This window comes from Quercus robur, chromosome 10, assembly GCF_932294415.1.
Source record: "Quercus robur chromosome 10, dhQueRobu3.1, whole genome shotgun sequence".
NCBI classification, from domain to species: domain Eukaryota; kingdom Viridiplantae; phylum Streptophyta; class Magnoliopsida; order Fagales; family Fagaceae; genus Quercus; species Quercus robur.
In genome coordinates, this window is record NC_065543.1 from 38,473,810 (window position 1) to 38,491,353 (window position 17,544).

Genomic DNA, 17,544 nt, shown 5'->3' on the forward strand with positions numbered 1-17,544 from the left:
AACCGCCTCAAAAATGTTCCAACGTGTATTTGAACTAACCTGGAGACCCCAAAAAAACCAAGACCATGGAATCGGCGGCGAAGCGGTGCCACTACGAAGTCCTAGGGCTGAGCCGCGACTGCGCCGCCGACGAAATCCGCTCGGCGTACAAGAAGCTCGCCTTGCAACGCCACCCTGACAAGCTCGTCCAGTCCGGCTTATCCCATGCCGAAGCCACCGCTCAGTTCCAAGAGCTAGCCCAAGCTTACGAGGTCCTCTCAGACCCGAAAGAGCGAGCCTGGTACGACTCGCACCGGTCTCAGATCCTCTTCTCCGATCTCAACTCCAACTCGGTAAACTCGGCGATTCCAAACCTCTTCTCCTTCTTCTCCAACACCGTCTTTTCCGGGTACTCCGACTCGGGTCGCGGGTTCTACAAGGTGTATTCGGATCTCTTCGACAAGATTTACGCGAACGAGATCAATTTCGCGAGGAAATTAGGGTTAGCGTTGAACAAGGAGGCGCCGTTGATGGGGAATTTGGAGAGTCCGTATGTGCAGGTGACTGCGTTTTATAACTATTGGCTAGGGTTTTGTACGGTGATGGATTTTTGCTGGGCGGATCAGTACGATGCGATGGCCGGAGTGAATCGGAAATCGAGGAGAGTTATGGAGGAGGAGAACAAGAAGGTGAGGAAGAAGGCGAGGAGGGAGTATAACGAAACGGTGCGTGGATTGGCGGAGTTTGTGAAGAAGAGAGATAAGAGAGTGATTGATATGGCGGTGAAGAGGAATTTGGAGATGGAGAGGAAGAAGGAGGAGGAGAGAGAGAGGAAGAAGAGATTGGAGAAGGAGAGGATTGAGAAGGCTAGGGCTTACGTGGAGCCGGAGTGGACTAGGGTTGATGAGGAGGAATTGGAGGGAGATGGAAAGGAAGTGGAAGAAGAGGAGGAGGAAGAAGAAGAGGAGAGGAAGAGGAAGGAGTTTTATTGTGTGGTGTGTGGGAAGAAGTTTAAGAGTGATAAACAATGGAAGAATCACGAGCAGTCGAAAAAGCATAAGGAGAAAGTTGCTGAGTTTCGTGATTCGCTTGGTGATGAAGAAGATGTTGCACAAGATATTGGGGAAGAGGAGAGAGTCGTGGATGAGGTTGGCGAGCGAATTAGAGAGGAATTAGAGATTGGGGATAAGGACGAGGAGGATGAGGAGAATGTTGGTGGATTTCATGATGTTGAGGATAAGAATGAGGTTGGAGGAGGTGAGGAGAGTGATGGTGATGGTGTAGATGATGATGATGATGATGATGATGAAATGGGTGTGCTTGAAGCAATGGTGGCGGGGCGTAAGAGTAGGAAAAATGTGGGTTCAAGGAGTGAAGAAAAGGCGGCAGTGTGGAGTGAGGTTCGTGTTGAGGATGAGAGTGATGGGGTCGAGTTACCTAAGAGTAGGAACAATGTGGGTTCGAGGCGTGAAGAGAAGGCAGCTGCGTGGAGTGAGGTTCGTGTTGAGGATGAGAGTGATGGGGTTGATTTTATGGAATACAATAATACGAAGAGCAAGAGAAAGAATCGTAGGAGTAAAAAGAATGGTGGAGAGGCTACTAGGGATTTGACCGATGAGATTAATAGACAGAGTGAGGAGGGTGAGAGTAATGGACATGATCATTCAAACTTGGAGGAGGAAGAGTCCTCTTCTCATTCTGTTGTGGAAAATGAGAGTAATGGTAATGGTAATGTTAAAGGGGGTGATCAGTTAGCTAGAGATAAAAAGTCTTCAAATCAACACGTTGATAAAAAAGGGGCTGGGAAGAAAGATACAAATGCCAAATCAAAGAACTCTTCCAAAGGAAAGAAAGCCAAGGTAACAATGCTTCACCAATTCTCTTCTTTACTCCATTATTGAGTATTTAGTATGTTTGCACCATCTTCAACGGGCATTGTTGAACTGTGTTGTGTTGTTATTACCCTTTTCATGTATAATGGAATGTTGTTATTATGATTAATGCTCTTTGTTCTAATTTGTGATGTCTTCCAAATCAGGCAACATCGAAGAATTCTAGCAACACATGTGATACATGTGGAGAGGAATTTGAATCAAGGTAATTCATGTCTTTTATTTCTATGCTTTACCTTTATTTTTCACTAGTTAGATTTGCAACCTGTGTCTCTTGTCATTTTGCTTCTATAGATATTCATTATTTGGATTTGTATGATTGTTTATAATGACAGGACTAAACTACACAAGCATTTGGGTGAATCCGGCCATGCTACATTAAAACACAGATGACGAAACAATTGATGATAGCATAAATTATCATGCGAGTGAGAGCAGCATTCCGCATGTTGGTTCGCATGAATTGTTTATTGTATTCATTCATTTATTCTGTTGTAACAATGCTAAACTACACTAAATAGTCATGGGTATCTGCAATGCTGCATGTAGCATACCCATTTTTTGTCCTCCTACAGTAGAGCAGGCTTCTGTTTTGATTGATAGTGTTTTTTAATTCGAGGTTGTCTTGCACCAAAGTAAGGAAAATGCAACCTGAGAATTCCAATGCCAAGTTGGCTTTGGCTTTTGCTGTATGTGGAGAAAATCAGTAACAGGAAAATATAAATAGATTTTCATAGATGAAATTCGTTTTCCTGAAATGTGATTGATATTTATTGTAAAAATGCATCGATTGGAATGTTTGAGCGATATTGTTTTTGGCTAAGCCTATATATGCTACTAGCTTATTCTCTTAAAAGTTAAAGACAAATAAGTGGTTATTTGCATAAAGTTAATTTATGTTTGAACTTTACTCATATAAAGTTAGCCAATCTCCTCATGTAGGAGAAGTTATATCCTGTCTCCGTTGTATGTTACCTCTCCCTCATCTCCCTCTTGTGAGGGAGAAGTAACATACGATGGAAGCAGGACAAAGTTTTTCCTCAGGTAGGGCCTGTTTGATTTTTTTTTTTTTTTTTTTTTGAAGGGAAGAGTAAAGTAGAATTGGCTGAAAATTATTTTCGGCTGATCTTACTTTACTCTCCCGCTTTCCTCCTCAATCCAAACAAACCAACGATGTTTTATAGCCAGAATCCCAGAGTTGAGTATAAAGGAATTCCTTTATGATGTTATTAGTCTTATCATTCAACTGGCATGTCAAGATAAAAAAAAAAGGGTTGGATCAAAAAAGGGGTGGATTCGTTTGTTTGAAAGTCATATTGGGCTCATTAGGTAACTTACCGTAAATTACCAAATGCATTTTTACTAGGGTTACCGAACACAATCTCAACATGGCTTGTAAAGTCTGGCGTATTCTTGCTTTAAACAAGTAGAGAAGCCTCCAAGATATTACATGGCTTGTAAAGTCTGGCGTATTCTTGCTTTAAACAAGTAGAGAAGCCTCCAAGATATTAGGCTATCGTTAAATACAATACACTCAGGCTTCCGACACTACACTCAAATCTATATCCAATATGATGGCAGTTAATTTAAGCTGTGCACGATACTACACAATAATATGCATCACTCAAGCTCAGCCTGTGATAAACAACAGTTAACCAATTTTTTATGCACAAATAGAACTAGAGGAAATATACCCAATCTGATGGCAGCTAATTTAAGCTGTGCATGATACCACAAAATGATATGCATCACTCAAGCGCAGCCTGTGATAAACAATAGGTAACCAATTTTTTGTACATAAATAGACCTAGAGGAAATATACTCAATCTGATGGCAGCTAATTTAAGCTGTGCATGATACCACAAAATAGTATGCATCACTCAAGCTTAGCCTGTGACAACCAATAGGTAACCAATTTTTTATACATAAATAGAGCTAGAGGAAATATTTGGAACTCCCTTTTAAGTTATATGAGACCAGGGGCAGGTCTTCCCATGAGAGCCAAAGTTGCACAAATGACACAGCTGCACAAATTACTTTTTAAACACAGAGAGAGAGAGGCATGCCCTTTCTCCTCCCACGAGCTTCTCTTTGTCAGGTGACCAAGGTTTGCTTTTTTCCTCCAACAGCAAAGCAATAATGAGGATTGACAACAAAAGGGGACAAAGTTGCAATCACAATGGTTTTTTAGTAGCTTCTTGTATGTATGCCATGGCTTCCTCCACTGAAAGCTGGCCTCCTTCTACCAGGCCCCTTACTAAGGTGTTCATATATGCTTTGCCTGGAGCCACAATGGGAAGCTTTCCGGATTTGAAGCTCTCCATATCCGAGTTCATGCACCTACATTAAGGATCAAATAAACTAATTAAAATTCTATACACTTTTTACAAATTTTGCTTTTAGAATGATTTGATACTCACGTCATAGTTAGTATAGGAATGTCCTCCTCCTTTCCCAAGTAAACAACATTACTATACCAACCTCCCTGCACAAAATTAAAGCAGTTTTCAACTTTCACAGTAAGGTGAATCAAATAGAATTTATAACACCCACCCAAATGCAACAAATTAAACGTATATGGGATCGAATCTTTACCTCACTCTCTACCATTTGTTTATGTGAGGTAGTAGTAATGTCATTTGATGTGGCTATTAGTAGACAAATATGCTTATTCCAGTCTAAAAACAGAACAGGCATAAAAGACATCACATACCATTTGAAGCTCTAGAGAGTTGGACTCATTGCTTGCTACAGAGATTAAATAATCCAAATCAAACAAAGGAGAAGTCATGCTGTAACTTGAAATGTTCTCCTGGTGCAAAATATCATTGAACTGCTCTAGCCTGTGACAGAAGTTGGAGAATAAGACAAATTGAAATCCAATTTAGAAGTTCCGTGTTCTAATGGGAAATATGTTCAACAAAAGATAGAAAGGAGATACAAAAGAAATAAGAAGAACCACATCACAAATATCGCACGTGATTCTATATAGGCACAGGTAAGCTTTATCCTGGATTTTTCTTTCTGGATTAAGGAAAGCAACCCCTCCAGGACCCCATGAACTTGTAGATTCACGGCCAAAGAATAAACGATGAGGGTAAGTCCTCCACAAAACCTCCTTTGGTGGAGTTTTATCGAACGAACCAGTACATGGCCTTTGCATACCTTCGACCTGAATGTTACAAAGGTTTTATAAAAATAAGCAAAAAGGAAAGAATAAGGTGCGATAAAATAAAACACTACAGAAAAAGAAAAAGAAAAAAAAAAAGTAGAATTACAAAACTTCATAATTCATGACCAGGCAATAGAGATACTAAGCACAGAATGAACTTGTGCAGTCCAAATTTCAAATGCTGATTGAAATATTCTATGCCCGCAGAATGCTTAGAATCTGCTTCTAAATATCTTTAAAATTGATATTGCAAGCTTTTTTTTTTTTTTGAATCATTGTATCCTACCTGGCCACCTTCAACATAGCACAGGAATCTTGGTTTCCACATATTTGATCCAAAAGAAGCATACCAAATGTCAATCTTTGACAGCTCCGATCTCCAAGGGCTATAAGCATTATTGTTTTTATCTGCATTCAGTTTCGAGGCCATCATATGACATTAAATAGATGTAGAAAACCAGTAACTGACAAGAAATTCAGTTTCCTCTTTACCCTGATGATCTTCATCAACTTTCAGATTTGACAGGGGTTGTATAATGCCCTGAAGAACCTCCTCAAGATCTTCTGATGCTTGAGCTCCATTGTCATCCTCCACTTCAGAATCAGAGCTCAAGAATACAATATTCTAAAAATAAAAAAAACACCTATCTTAGTAAGGTTTGTAATTATATGCAAAAGAGAAGTAAAGATAAAAGAGATATCACAAAATTCCTACCCCCTACTCCTCAAAAAAAAAAAAAAAAGGCAAAACACTGGATCTCTCACCTTCCCCTTCCTTTAGGGAAACTCATGAAAAAGGACCAAAAAAGAGAGAGATGAAAAAGAAGAAGAATGATTTTTTTTATAAAATATTTTTTATAAGCAGAGATGAAGAAGAATAGTGAATGAATGAAAAGTACTCTTTGTTTCCTCCAACTAGGCATCCATATAGGCCAATAGTCCCAAAAGTTTAAGTTGTTAAGAAATTGTGAATTTGATCATTTAATTATAATTTCAACACTCTCCCTCACATGCAAACTCAGACCTCCCTTAATAAATGGGTCCCAATATGTGGGATATTTAATTTTTGAAATGGCGGAGACAAGGTTTGAACATAGGACCACTTGCTTTGATATTATGTTAAATTGCCAATATCCTAAAAGCTTAAGTGCTTAGGAAATGGTGAATTTATTAATCATTTAACCATAACTCTAACACCGTAAAAAATTTAAAATCAATTTTCATTAACTCATCAATCCTTCAAACAACTGTGAGGCCCCACTTTGGACCAACAAGTGTGCTAACTGACCATTATTTTGGAAAAAACAATATATCTATGATTTTTATAAGATTTAAAGGAATTATGTTATTTAAAATACAAGGTACATGCCTGCATACATAAACACATATTTGTAATTGTACATATATCATATATGATCTCTTGTGTTTATGGTTAGACTTATTCAGGTAATGACTGTAGTTTTGTATGATATTCTAATGGTAATTCTTTCTCCAAAAAAAAAGCATTTTGAATGACTAAAAATACATCAAACATGCTTGTACACAGTTCTTTTTGTTCAAACCAAACAATAATCTAAGGGACACTTACATTTTAATCCCTATGGTTTATGGGTGTAACAAATTAAACCATGTAGTTCCAAATTAACAAATTAAACCTAGAAATTTTAAAAAGTAATAAATTAAACTGTACACTTTCAAAAGTAACAAATTAAACCTTGGGGTTTTCAAACAGTAAATAATTAAACCTCAACCCATTTAAATGAATTTTTTGGGGGTTTAATACAGATTCAAGGTTTAATTTTTTGTTTTTTTAAACTCTAATGTTTAATTTGTTACATTTTAGAACTCTAGGGTTTAACTTGTTAATTTTAAAACTATAGGGTTTAATTTGTTACACCCCATAAGCCATAGAATAGGGTTTAAAATAAAATTTTCCCAGAAATCTAATTTCAAAGAGCTTATAAAAATGATGCTTTCCTTATGTTTCCCTTCTATTTGAACATGAATTGGGCAATAAATGAATTAAGCACAATAGGAGATAGATGCATATCTTCTCTACATTAATTAATCAAATCATTTAATGCTTCAGCTGTGCAATAGTGAATATTTAATGATCATCGTACTTTCCAGTCATATTCCACCTCAAGAATTCAACAATTACCAAGTAAATATTGTTTTAAAAACAAAATCCTCTGCATACAAGTTATATTCACTATCACAAGTTTGATGAGATAAAGATGAAATTACGTCAACAACTAAAAAGAGAAGAAACATTACTGGAACTGGAGCTGTTTGACTAATTAACGTGGTTGGTAATTCATCTGCAAGTGTTGGCCAAAAGACTTTTAGTTCCTGCCGAACCTGTATAAAAGATTATATATGCCTTAGTTAAATAAAAAAAATCTCAGATACAGTTGACTAGTAAAGAACAGAATGCAGCAAAGATTGATATAAGGAGAGGTTTGGATAACCTAGCAGAGAAGTTAGAAACAAATTAGTCCTCAATTCTCACCCACTTCCCTCCCCTAAAAACTAAGGAAACAAATGGAGTAACCAATGTTATTTTACCGCTTGTATTACGCGCCATGTGGACTCAAAAGGGTAGGCCTCTGAAGATCCATTGATAGGCATGTTTTCTAATAAAACTTGCATGCATGCAAGTGCTGAATTCGCTATAGAGTCAAGATTGTATCCTCCTTCTAATGCCAACACAATCTTACCTTGTGCAAAATTCATCAGCTGAAAAAAGAAAATAAAAAATATATTATATAGGAAACACAAAAAATACATAGAAGCACAAAGGTATTCTTCTAAGCTTCACCTGCAAAAGAATTACTTATGGTATGTGCTAAAACTAAAGTGACCAACATTACTGACATAATTGGGGTGTACGGTAAATCATACAATTTAAGATAACATCTGTATATAACAAAATGGCACAATCAATCTTCATTCACTGAAGGAGATTATGATGAAAATAACATTAATGTAGAATATGAACAAATTGAATGCTAACCTTTTTCAACATAACTGAGTACCCATATGGCGTGACACGACAACCCCCTAAAGGATCACCAACAGCTGTTCCAAGTAATAATTTGAAAGAATTTTTTTCAGAATATTATTATTAAAAACAAATACTACAAACGCTCAGAGAGTTTCCATACAAAGAAAATTTCTAATGCAAAAAAAAAAAAAAAAAAAACAGATATCTCACCATAGTAGATGCATAGGGAACAATACGCATCTTATCAATTGTGTGAAAATTACAAAAATGATATCTATCTGCCAGAAAGAAAGAATCCTATTGTCCTAATTTGTCTGAATAGAACTCATCAGGACCCTTTTTTTTCTCCATGTTCATAAGCAAGAAAGCGCAATTGGAGCCCAAACGTGGGCCAACACTGGCTCCTAGCTGTTTGGTCTCACCCTTACATTCTTTCAACCACATCTGGTTTTAATTGCACAGACTATAAAGTTATGAATTGAACAAAACACTTTCAATAGGAGAATCAGGATGAATGAAATCCAGTGGTATCAGAAATTGAAAAGTCAAAATGTTTTACTAATATTTAAGGTACTAAAATCACATTCATGCCAACTGCCAATGCTTGCTTGGGTCCCTAATCTATATTTTAAGGCTAGAATTGTGAACAATAAGAAGCTCTAAGCGAGGCATCTTCTTACTGACTTGAGGTACATATTATAACTTAAGCAATGGCAACTTGCGTTCTCAGTTATGAGAATAATAATTATGGACACAATTGTCAGTTCTACATCCCTTTCTCACAGTACAAAAATTGATGAGATCCTAGTGAGGTAATTACTACCTTGATAATTTTTCCTACTGACATGAAGCGGTCAATATACTTTCTGATTACATAGAGTTATCTCAAAATTGCATTGTTTTTTACATGGACTAACATTAACCATCATGATGTACAATTTTTTTGTTAAATCTCCATCACTTTGATTTGACTTTGAACCCCCCACCCCACCCCACCCCCCCAAAAAAAAAAAAAAGGTATGAAAGTTTTTCATTTAGTTTGAAACTAACTCTGATTAGATGGCCATTGAAAGGCTTCATGGAACAGAACTGATTTCTTTATATAGTTATATCTAATATTTTCTTTATAGAAGATAAATTGCTTCTAAATGCCTGTTTATTAGGTAATCAATGATGAGTAGGAGTAATGATAGGAATCACAGTTAAAACTACCAAACCTGCATCAAATCCTGCAGATATTATAATTATGTCGGGATCAAATTCCTTGGCAACAGGAATTAATATATGGTCCCAAACTGCAAGATAGTCTGCATCTCCACAACGACCGTTCTCCCAAGGGACATTTATATTATATCCTGCACCAGGTCCTTCTCCAATCATAGTATAGAAACCATCATCGTTAGCAGGATAGAAAGTGCCAAACTCGTGCCTGTAAGGACAACTCTAAATAGTCACCATGACTAGGAACAAACAGTAGTAACAGAATATCAACTAACTGCTATGGGCTAGAACTTGTTATAGTACTTGACAAGTCACTCACAAGAACAATAATCCACTTCATATCAAAATTAATTTTTCCAAGAAAACAATTTAATGAATACCATACAAATTTGACCGATATATATATATATATATATATATATATATTCAAGGAATCCAATGTTCAAACTTTTAAATATACTACCATGTTGAAAATTTCAAATGATCAACTAAGACTTATTAACTCGAAAATTTCCTATGAACCTGTGAACGGAGAAGAATAGAACACGGGAATCCTTCCAGAACATCTTTTGAGTACCATTACCATGATGTACATCCCAATCAACGATCAAAATCTTCTTGATTCCCAACTCCGGCTGTCACGTATAAAAAAGATACTTAAACAGGGAAAAAAAAACCACATTTCTCTATACACATACATCAAAACACAGCAGAATCAATCAATTGCTGATATGCTTCAAACTTGGTCCTCACTCTTTCATTCAAAAGAAAACTCGTCGCGATAGCCACATTGTTGTGCAGACAAAATCCCATTGCTTCATTGTGTTCAGCATGATGTCCCGGAGGCCTAACGATAGCAAAAGCAGAATTCAACTCTCCTTTCGCAACTCTCTCCGCGACCTATTTAACAAAATCATTAACAGCCTTCATTTATAAATAATAATTGAAACAAAAATATTATTCCCAAGCTCTGTTGATTTCAACCGAAAATGTTAATTTCTAGAAAATTACTCATTTTCCAGAAAACATTTTCCTGTGTGTGATTGGGACCTTGAAAAATGAGCTCGAAACATTTCTGGTGTGGAATTTGTTTGTGAAGTATTTGACTTTCCAAAAAAAAAAAACATTTTCTGCTATACTGAGCTTATTTTCAGCTGACTTACATTTTCCAGCGTACCAAACACCAGAAAATGGAAAACATTTTCCACCGAACTTCTGACACTAAAATTGAGTTGCTAATATTTGCAGTAGAAATAGAATTGGACTGAGATATTACATCAACAACAGAGCCAGCAGCGAGGTAAGCGGATTCAGATGAACCTTCATTGAAATAAATTGAATTGAATTTCGCAGCGATCTTGTTTCTTCGTGAATCAAACTGTTTTGAGCTTATATTCTTGATCAGATCAACGTGTTTTTTGGAGTGAACATTCAAAATGAACCTGTCCTCTGCTTCTTTCGCGTTCAAAACCACACACCTGAAAATAGATAAGAAAAACAGAGCAAATCTCAACCACAATCTCAAAGCTCAAAGCTCAAGCTCAATTTCAAAATTGAAAAAAATTGAAAAAAAGAAATAAATAAAAATAAAAAAAACCTTTGGGGAATGCGAGCAATTTGAAGCTTGTTCCAGATAGCGCGAATCCGATTAGGGTTTTCGGGGTGGTGATCGCCGTCGGGTGTAGAGTGCTTACACATACGCTCGTCGTAGAGAATTCCTACCCTTCTTTGACTTTGACCGTTGCTAGTACTACTACTATCATCACTGCTCGGTTTTTCGGTTTCGGAGTTCATGATCTCCATGTTGTGCCCTAAAAATTCAATTTCTCACTCTCTGAGAGAGAGAGAGAGAATTAAACGAAGAGAAAAAGATTTTTTAGGGGAAATGGTTTCGATTTCTCTGTCTCTTTTTTTTTTTGGACTCTTTTTGGAGGGAAGGTAAAGGTAATGTTATGGGTTTCGGCCTTATTGGGCCTATGGCTTTCTTTACTTTTTCCCACAACTTTGGAAATAAAACAGAAGAATTTCAATAATAATAAGGGTAAATTATATATTCTTAACCTTTACCTTTATTTTATGTGACATAAAAATAATATTTTATTTTAGCTGTGGTCATGTTAGTATTTTTCATCTATTAACTATTTTGATATTACACTAAAAGATTAATGAAAAATTAATATATTTGAAGTGTTATGGATCAAATTGACACGTATAATAAAAGTTAAGAACTAAAACATTTAAAAATTTGTTGTGTTTGCTGGACATATTAAAATTAGACACAAATTCATACCCATCCTTTTTTTTTTTTTTAAGTTTGCTTAATAGATAGGAGTATCTACCTATTTTTGGTTCGACCATCTTTTGACCTTTACCTAGGGGCTGTTGTTTGTAATTCCAAAGGACTAGTGTTAGCTCAAGTTGAAGCTCTAGTTGCACGACGAGCTATTGAGCTTCCTATTGAGTTAGGGTTCAATCGAATTATTTTGGAGGGTGATTTTTTTTGTTATCATCAAAGCTCTCAGCAGCGATGATCCATCGTTGGCCTCATATGGTCAATTGATTTTTTATGCTAAACAATTAGTTTCATAGTTCAATATATTAATTTTTCCCATGTTCAAGGAAATGCAATAGCTCATTCCCTAGCTAGATGTTCTATCCTCTCCTCTTCTTTAACTATTTGGATGGAAGATGTGTCATCAAATATATCTCATACTGTTCTGGCCAATTTGGTCACTTTACAACATTGAAATCCAGGTCTTTATTCTAAAATTAAAAAAAAAAAAAAAAAAAAAAAAAATCAAACCAGCCGTTCATGGAGTACATTATAAAATTTAAAATTTAAACCTTTTATTGACTTTCAATTTCATAATGTATGTTTATATAATAAAGTTAAATTAGGTTTACTATATTGTAGATAAAAATACTAAACATTACTTGTCAAGTTAATATCCAATTCTTAAATATAAATATTTTCAAGTCAGATTTACTACTCTTATTAAGTAGTTTTTTTTGTAGTAAAATTCTAGATTTTATTTGTATAAAAAATATTAAGTAGCTTTTTGTAAGTTCATTCTAGATTTTATTTGAATTGTTATTTTTCCTTACTTAACATGTTATGTTTTAGGCAAAAACATTTTTTTGGTCCTTACTTTTTTGTTATATTTTCAATTTGTTTTTCAAGTTTTCACAACTTTCATTTTGGTCAATATATTTTTAAACTTGTTATCATTTTGGTCATTGTCATCATCCCACTAACAAAAAACACCTACAGAGTTAATGGACCGAACTACTAGTTTACAAATAGTGTTTTTCATAAGTGATACGATGTCAATGACCAAAATTAGAGCAGATTAAAAATATAAGGACTATAATGAAAGTTGTAAAAACTTGAGCACCAAATTGAATATATGACCAAAATAGAGTGACTAAAAATGTGTTTTTGCCTATTTTTATTGACTAAAGTTCATTTTTTGCCCTTAAAGTTTGAGTTTATTTTCATTTTGTCTTTTCACATTTGATTCTATTTTCATATTGGCCCTAATGTTCTCCATTTTCATTAGTTATCTAACTGTCCATAATATGTTTTTCTCCCTACAATAATGAAATTCTTGCATTCCACATCATTACAGAGTTGGTTTTTAATGAAATAGTTAAATATAAAAGGTTCTTAACAACCAGGTTACTAGTGGAAATGGAAGATAGGGCCAAAATGAAAATATCCCTAAATTTTAAAGGTTATTTTAGTCTAGTTTTATTCTTAAAATCTATATATTTATCTGATTCCATTAACCTTATTCTTCTTTTTTATTTTTTTACAATAAACTTTATTTTGTTAGTTTATTTGTTAAGGTGCAACTTTTTAAAGTATCAATAATTAAATAAATATGTTTTTAGAAAAATGCTAGTTCAAATGTACAAAGTTCAGGTATTTAACTCTATATCATTTTTCATGTATACAATTTTTTTTTTTCCTTCTTTTGTGGAATTATTGGACTAGTAGAGACTATAGAGTATTAAAATTAATACATTGTTACAAATTTAAGGATTCAAAAGGTAAATTCAAGAATTTATATATTATTCAACTTTTTTGTTTTTTAGTGTTTTCCTTTTTCTTTTATTAGTATTGAAAAAAAAAAAAAAAGGAGTTATAAAGTATGTTGAAGGTTTTTTTTTTTTTAATTTTAAATTTTAAATTCATGTCATACCAGGTTGACTCGACCAATCAACGACCTAGTAAGAATCCTCAAGTTAACCTGTGTTCGACTGGATGAAACCTAAGAGAGTCCTTGATTACTTTATACTTCTAGCGAGAGCGAAACTGCTGTTATAATTGATGGAAGTTGCAATAAATAATGTGGATAAGATGAAACATAGGCTCACTCTGGAAACTTTAAGCATGGACTTCAATCCTCATTGTTGTTGAGATTTGAGAAGCTGCAAAGCTATAACTTTGCCAAAGATCTTTTTCTATAGAATTTGATTTTCTTGTTTTGAGTCGACAAAGCTTAGATTTATGGTCAATAAAAAAAATTCAATTAACAAAGATTTCTGTCTGAAATACATCATTCTTTTTAGTAAGACTCTTTACTTATATTTTAAAAGATTTTTTCCTCTGGAATTTGATTCCTGTTTTAATATTGACAAAGCTCAATTATTTTTTGGGGGGGGGGGGGGTGTGAGGAAATCAAACTCCTCAATATGAAAAATCCTTCCTTTTTTCTTTTACAAAAAAGGTTTTTTTTTTAATATTAATTTTCTAGATTTTGTTTAATTAAAAAAGTTACAATATCAAAAGATTCAAAACTACATCATATTTGGGGCATCCAACGATGCAATTTGGGCAGATGGTGACAAAAGGACTTCATTGAACATGAATAAAACTTATAGGGCTAAAATGACTTAAAAAAAATGTTAAATGACCGAATTAAATTTTGGACAGTGTTAAATGGTATAATTTGTAATTTAGCTAATATTTAATTATCAATTGGAATGCACATTAAAAAAAATGACACATTTGTTTATATATTAATTGTTCACTAGATAACTGTGTGTATCTTTTATGATATTGTAATTAAATACATTTAACTAAGTGTCCGGTTAACAAGTGCTTTGGGCATTTATTAATGAATCATTGTAGAAAAGTTTTAATACAATTTTTATGAGAAATATAAAAAATTTTCAAAATTTTTTTTTTTTCATAAAACATTTCTAAAAATATTCTCTAAATCAATGCCCTTAGGACATCCGTTAACTTTTCCCTATAACTAATAAGACATAAGAAGCCCAAATGATAGCAGTATAATAAAGGAAAAGGCCGACTTCACAATTCAAGAGATGTAGCAGCAAAGTTAACTACTGAACTTTGAAATTTTGGTCAAATTGGAAGCACATGATAAATAGGAAATGTTAAAAGCTAAAATCTTCATGGTTCACTTGAGAAAGAACAAAAATGCAGGGTTTAATGACTAGGTGGCTGAGATGGCAGCGTTAGTTGTGTTTATGGTGGGTCTCAGGTTTAAATCTTACTATAAGAAAATAAGACGTTACATATTTTGGGGTGAGTTTGTGTCTGTGTGCACATACATGCGTGTGATGATGATGATGATGATGATGATGAACAACAACAGAATTGAAATTCAAATGCTGTAGTGATGACGACAATTGGTTCCAACAATATAAGAGCAACAACAGTAGCACCTTAAGCAGACAAGACATACTGATTGAATGCAATCCCCCCAAAGAAGAATCCAAGTATCTGCAAATGATTGGCACTAAAAATTGTCAATAGAGAAATGAAATGACAAACTGAAAACAACTACGCACCTGTCTACTTCTACCACACTCGATTAAAACCTGAAGTATTTTTGACTAGCTCAGCTTTGTTGTAGGAAGTATGCATGCACATGTAGATGAGCTATGGTTTTACATTTTGCATCAATGCATTCTAATATCCATTCAATATTGACTAAGTCAAATAATTAGAATACAATCACAGAATTATAAGATTTTCAACACAATAATAAGCACAGACATAGCTACTGTACTATTGTAAATTAAATCGTGTTAGATATCATGCTGATGATTACAAATAAAATCAACAAACAGAAATAAAATTCAATCACAAAGATCTTTTTTTTTTTTGTATGAGCAACATGCAAAAAAATAAAGTGTCATTAATGAACAAAAAAAAAAAAAAAACTCACTGTTGGCATGATTTTGTGAAAATATGTAGATTCAAGTTTAGGGATATGAGTTGGATTGACAAGTACATCCCTCCTCCTCCTCCTCTTCCTTTAAAGGGGAACAAAATAGAGTACAAAATGAAGATTTTATTGGAGATTACAAAAGAGAGATCAGGATTGACAGACTAATGATCTTTCAACAGCTGTTCGTATCAATGAACATTGATATATGATCAAACTGTTTGGAATATTAAATTGTTTGGCTTGAAGTTTATGATCCTTGAAAAATCTAAATATCCCTAATTTTATTTTGCAATTCACAAAGAATAGACACCTGCAAATTTTATTCATAGTCCATTCTTCTTTCACATTTCAGACCTATATGAAGAACTTGTAAAAATGTAAAATGTGATTAATTCATGTATTCATTAAACAAAAATATTGATACAATATTAAGAGCTTTGAAGAGAGGGAAGCATGGAAGAATATTTTTATTTAATATTATAAATGCCTTATAAAAATTAGAGAAAGCTATGCCATTTGATTATGCTAATTCAGAATTACAATATAGCCGTTTCCACTTGAAAAACTAAATTTAGACCCTTACGTGATTAACATTGCAGAATTATCAGATATAAAGGTCAAACACATCGGTTAAACCAACCCACAACAAAAAAATTATATTTTACCACAGTTATGCATAAACCAAATCAGTTAAATCATTAAAGAATAATGAAGAAGAAAACAAAGCCACTTCGAGGACACAAACAAAGCCATAGAAAATTCACTATTAAGGGAACAATTACAAATTGTCACGAGTCACAAAACTTTTGTACCTTAGACCCTCTGTGCAGCCTCAGCAAATGCTCCACTTGCTTTCCTACAGCAGCATACCTCTGGAATCCTTCTATAGTGATTTCCCCCACAAATTCCTCATTCGCATAAATCAAAACCTCTAGCAAATAGAACCCACATAAACCCCCCAATTAGGATCGAATTTTGACATCTGTGAGATCTGTAAGCAAGCCAAACAAACTGATTGGGTATAAACAATCCCTCAAAGCCAAAGAAGAAACCAGATATCTAAACTTAACATGAAGAGCTAAAAATGCAACATCATAAAAGAAAACACAATCAGTAATATTATATATTAAAAAAAAAAAAATCAAATACTGGGAAACCTCAGAGTCACAATCACACAGTGGTCCTCTTGGACTTGGATTGAATGGGTCCTCCACATACAGTACCAAATAGGCATATGAAACCACCATTGCCATTGCTATTACCAATTAGCAACAAAAAAGACAAAACCCATTCAGACACTGATTCTTTCACAAACAAATCCCACAACACAATTTCATCTCTCTCATGGGCTTCTTGTACCCAACCTTAAAATTCATTCAATCAATAAAATAAAACCCATCTTTTATTGACCAAAATTTATTCAGTATTTACCTCTCTCTGACTGTACACCTAGTAAAGGAAAAACCCAATCCAATTAACCATTGAAACCCAATATATTTAAAACAAAAACAAACAAAAATTTGAAACCCCATCTCCTCCATTCCTGCCAACACTAACTGTTAGGGTTGGTGATCCACTGTTCCTCTCTCTAACTCAAAACTCAAACTCAAATAAATCCCATTTTCATTGCAAACTCTCTCACTCTCACTCTCTCTCTCTCTCTCTCTCTCTCTCTCTCTAGATCCTACAGTCTGTTTTAGACTTTTAGCAAATCTCTCTCTCTCTCTGATGTATAATAATACTTCCGTTCCCAACCAGTGACAGAGTTTAGTAGTTGTACTTGTAAATTGTAATTGAATTGAAAATAAATAAAATTAATATTTGTATTGGAAAAAAGAAAAAAAAGGGTGTCACGTATGAGTAATAAACGTAAAGGTGAGAGGGTAAAATGGGTAATAAGTAAAATAAAACCCAAACCCAAACCCAAATACCAAACTAGCCGTTGGTAAGGGTTTGGGATTAGAATGATAATAAACCCAGATGCTCTGTTTTGTTCACTCCGACTCAGAGTCGGAGAAACCCAGCAAAACCCTAAGTTTGGGTTTTTGAATTATAATAAATCCTTCA

The 17,544-nt window shown here is 34.3% G+C and overlaps 2 protein-coding genes across 2 annotated transcripts; one reads left to right on the top strand and one right to left on the bottom strand.

The window, feature by feature from the left end:
- On the top strand, positions 1-2,694 carry LOC126701969 (DNAJ protein JJJ1 homolog). The gene is made up of 3 exons (XM_050400450.1): positions 1-1,838; positions 2,018-2,076; positions 2,207-2,694. The coding sequence occupies exons 1-3, from the start codon at positions 66-68 to the stop codon at positions 2,262-2,264; spliced, it is 1,890 nt and encodes a 629-aa protein (XP_050256407.1). The 5' UTR covers positions 1-65; the 3' UTR covers positions 2,265-2,694.
- Positions 2,695-3,615: 921 nt separating this feature from the next.
- On the bottom strand, positions 3,616-11,196 carry LOC126701732 (histone deacetylase 5). Its single transcript, XM_050400072.1, has 14 exons — positions 10,869-11,196; positions 10,548-10,749; positions 10,025-10,171; positions 9,794-9,906; positions 9,268-9,479; positions 8,060-8,124; positions 7,612-7,782; positions 7,321-7,404; positions 5,536-5,668; positions 5,330-5,451; positions 4,850-5,043; positions 4,585-4,714; positions 4,292-4,356; positions 3,616-4,211 (listed from the first exon to the last, which is right to left on the bottom strand). The coding sequence occupies exons 1-14, from the start codon at positions 11,072-11,074 to the stop codon at positions 4,046-4,048; spliced, it is 2,010 nt and encodes a 669-aa protein (XP_050256029.1). The 5' UTR covers positions 11,075-11,196; the 3' UTR covers positions 3,616-4,045.
- Between the last annotated feature and the right edge of the window lie 6,348 nt (positions 11,197-17,544).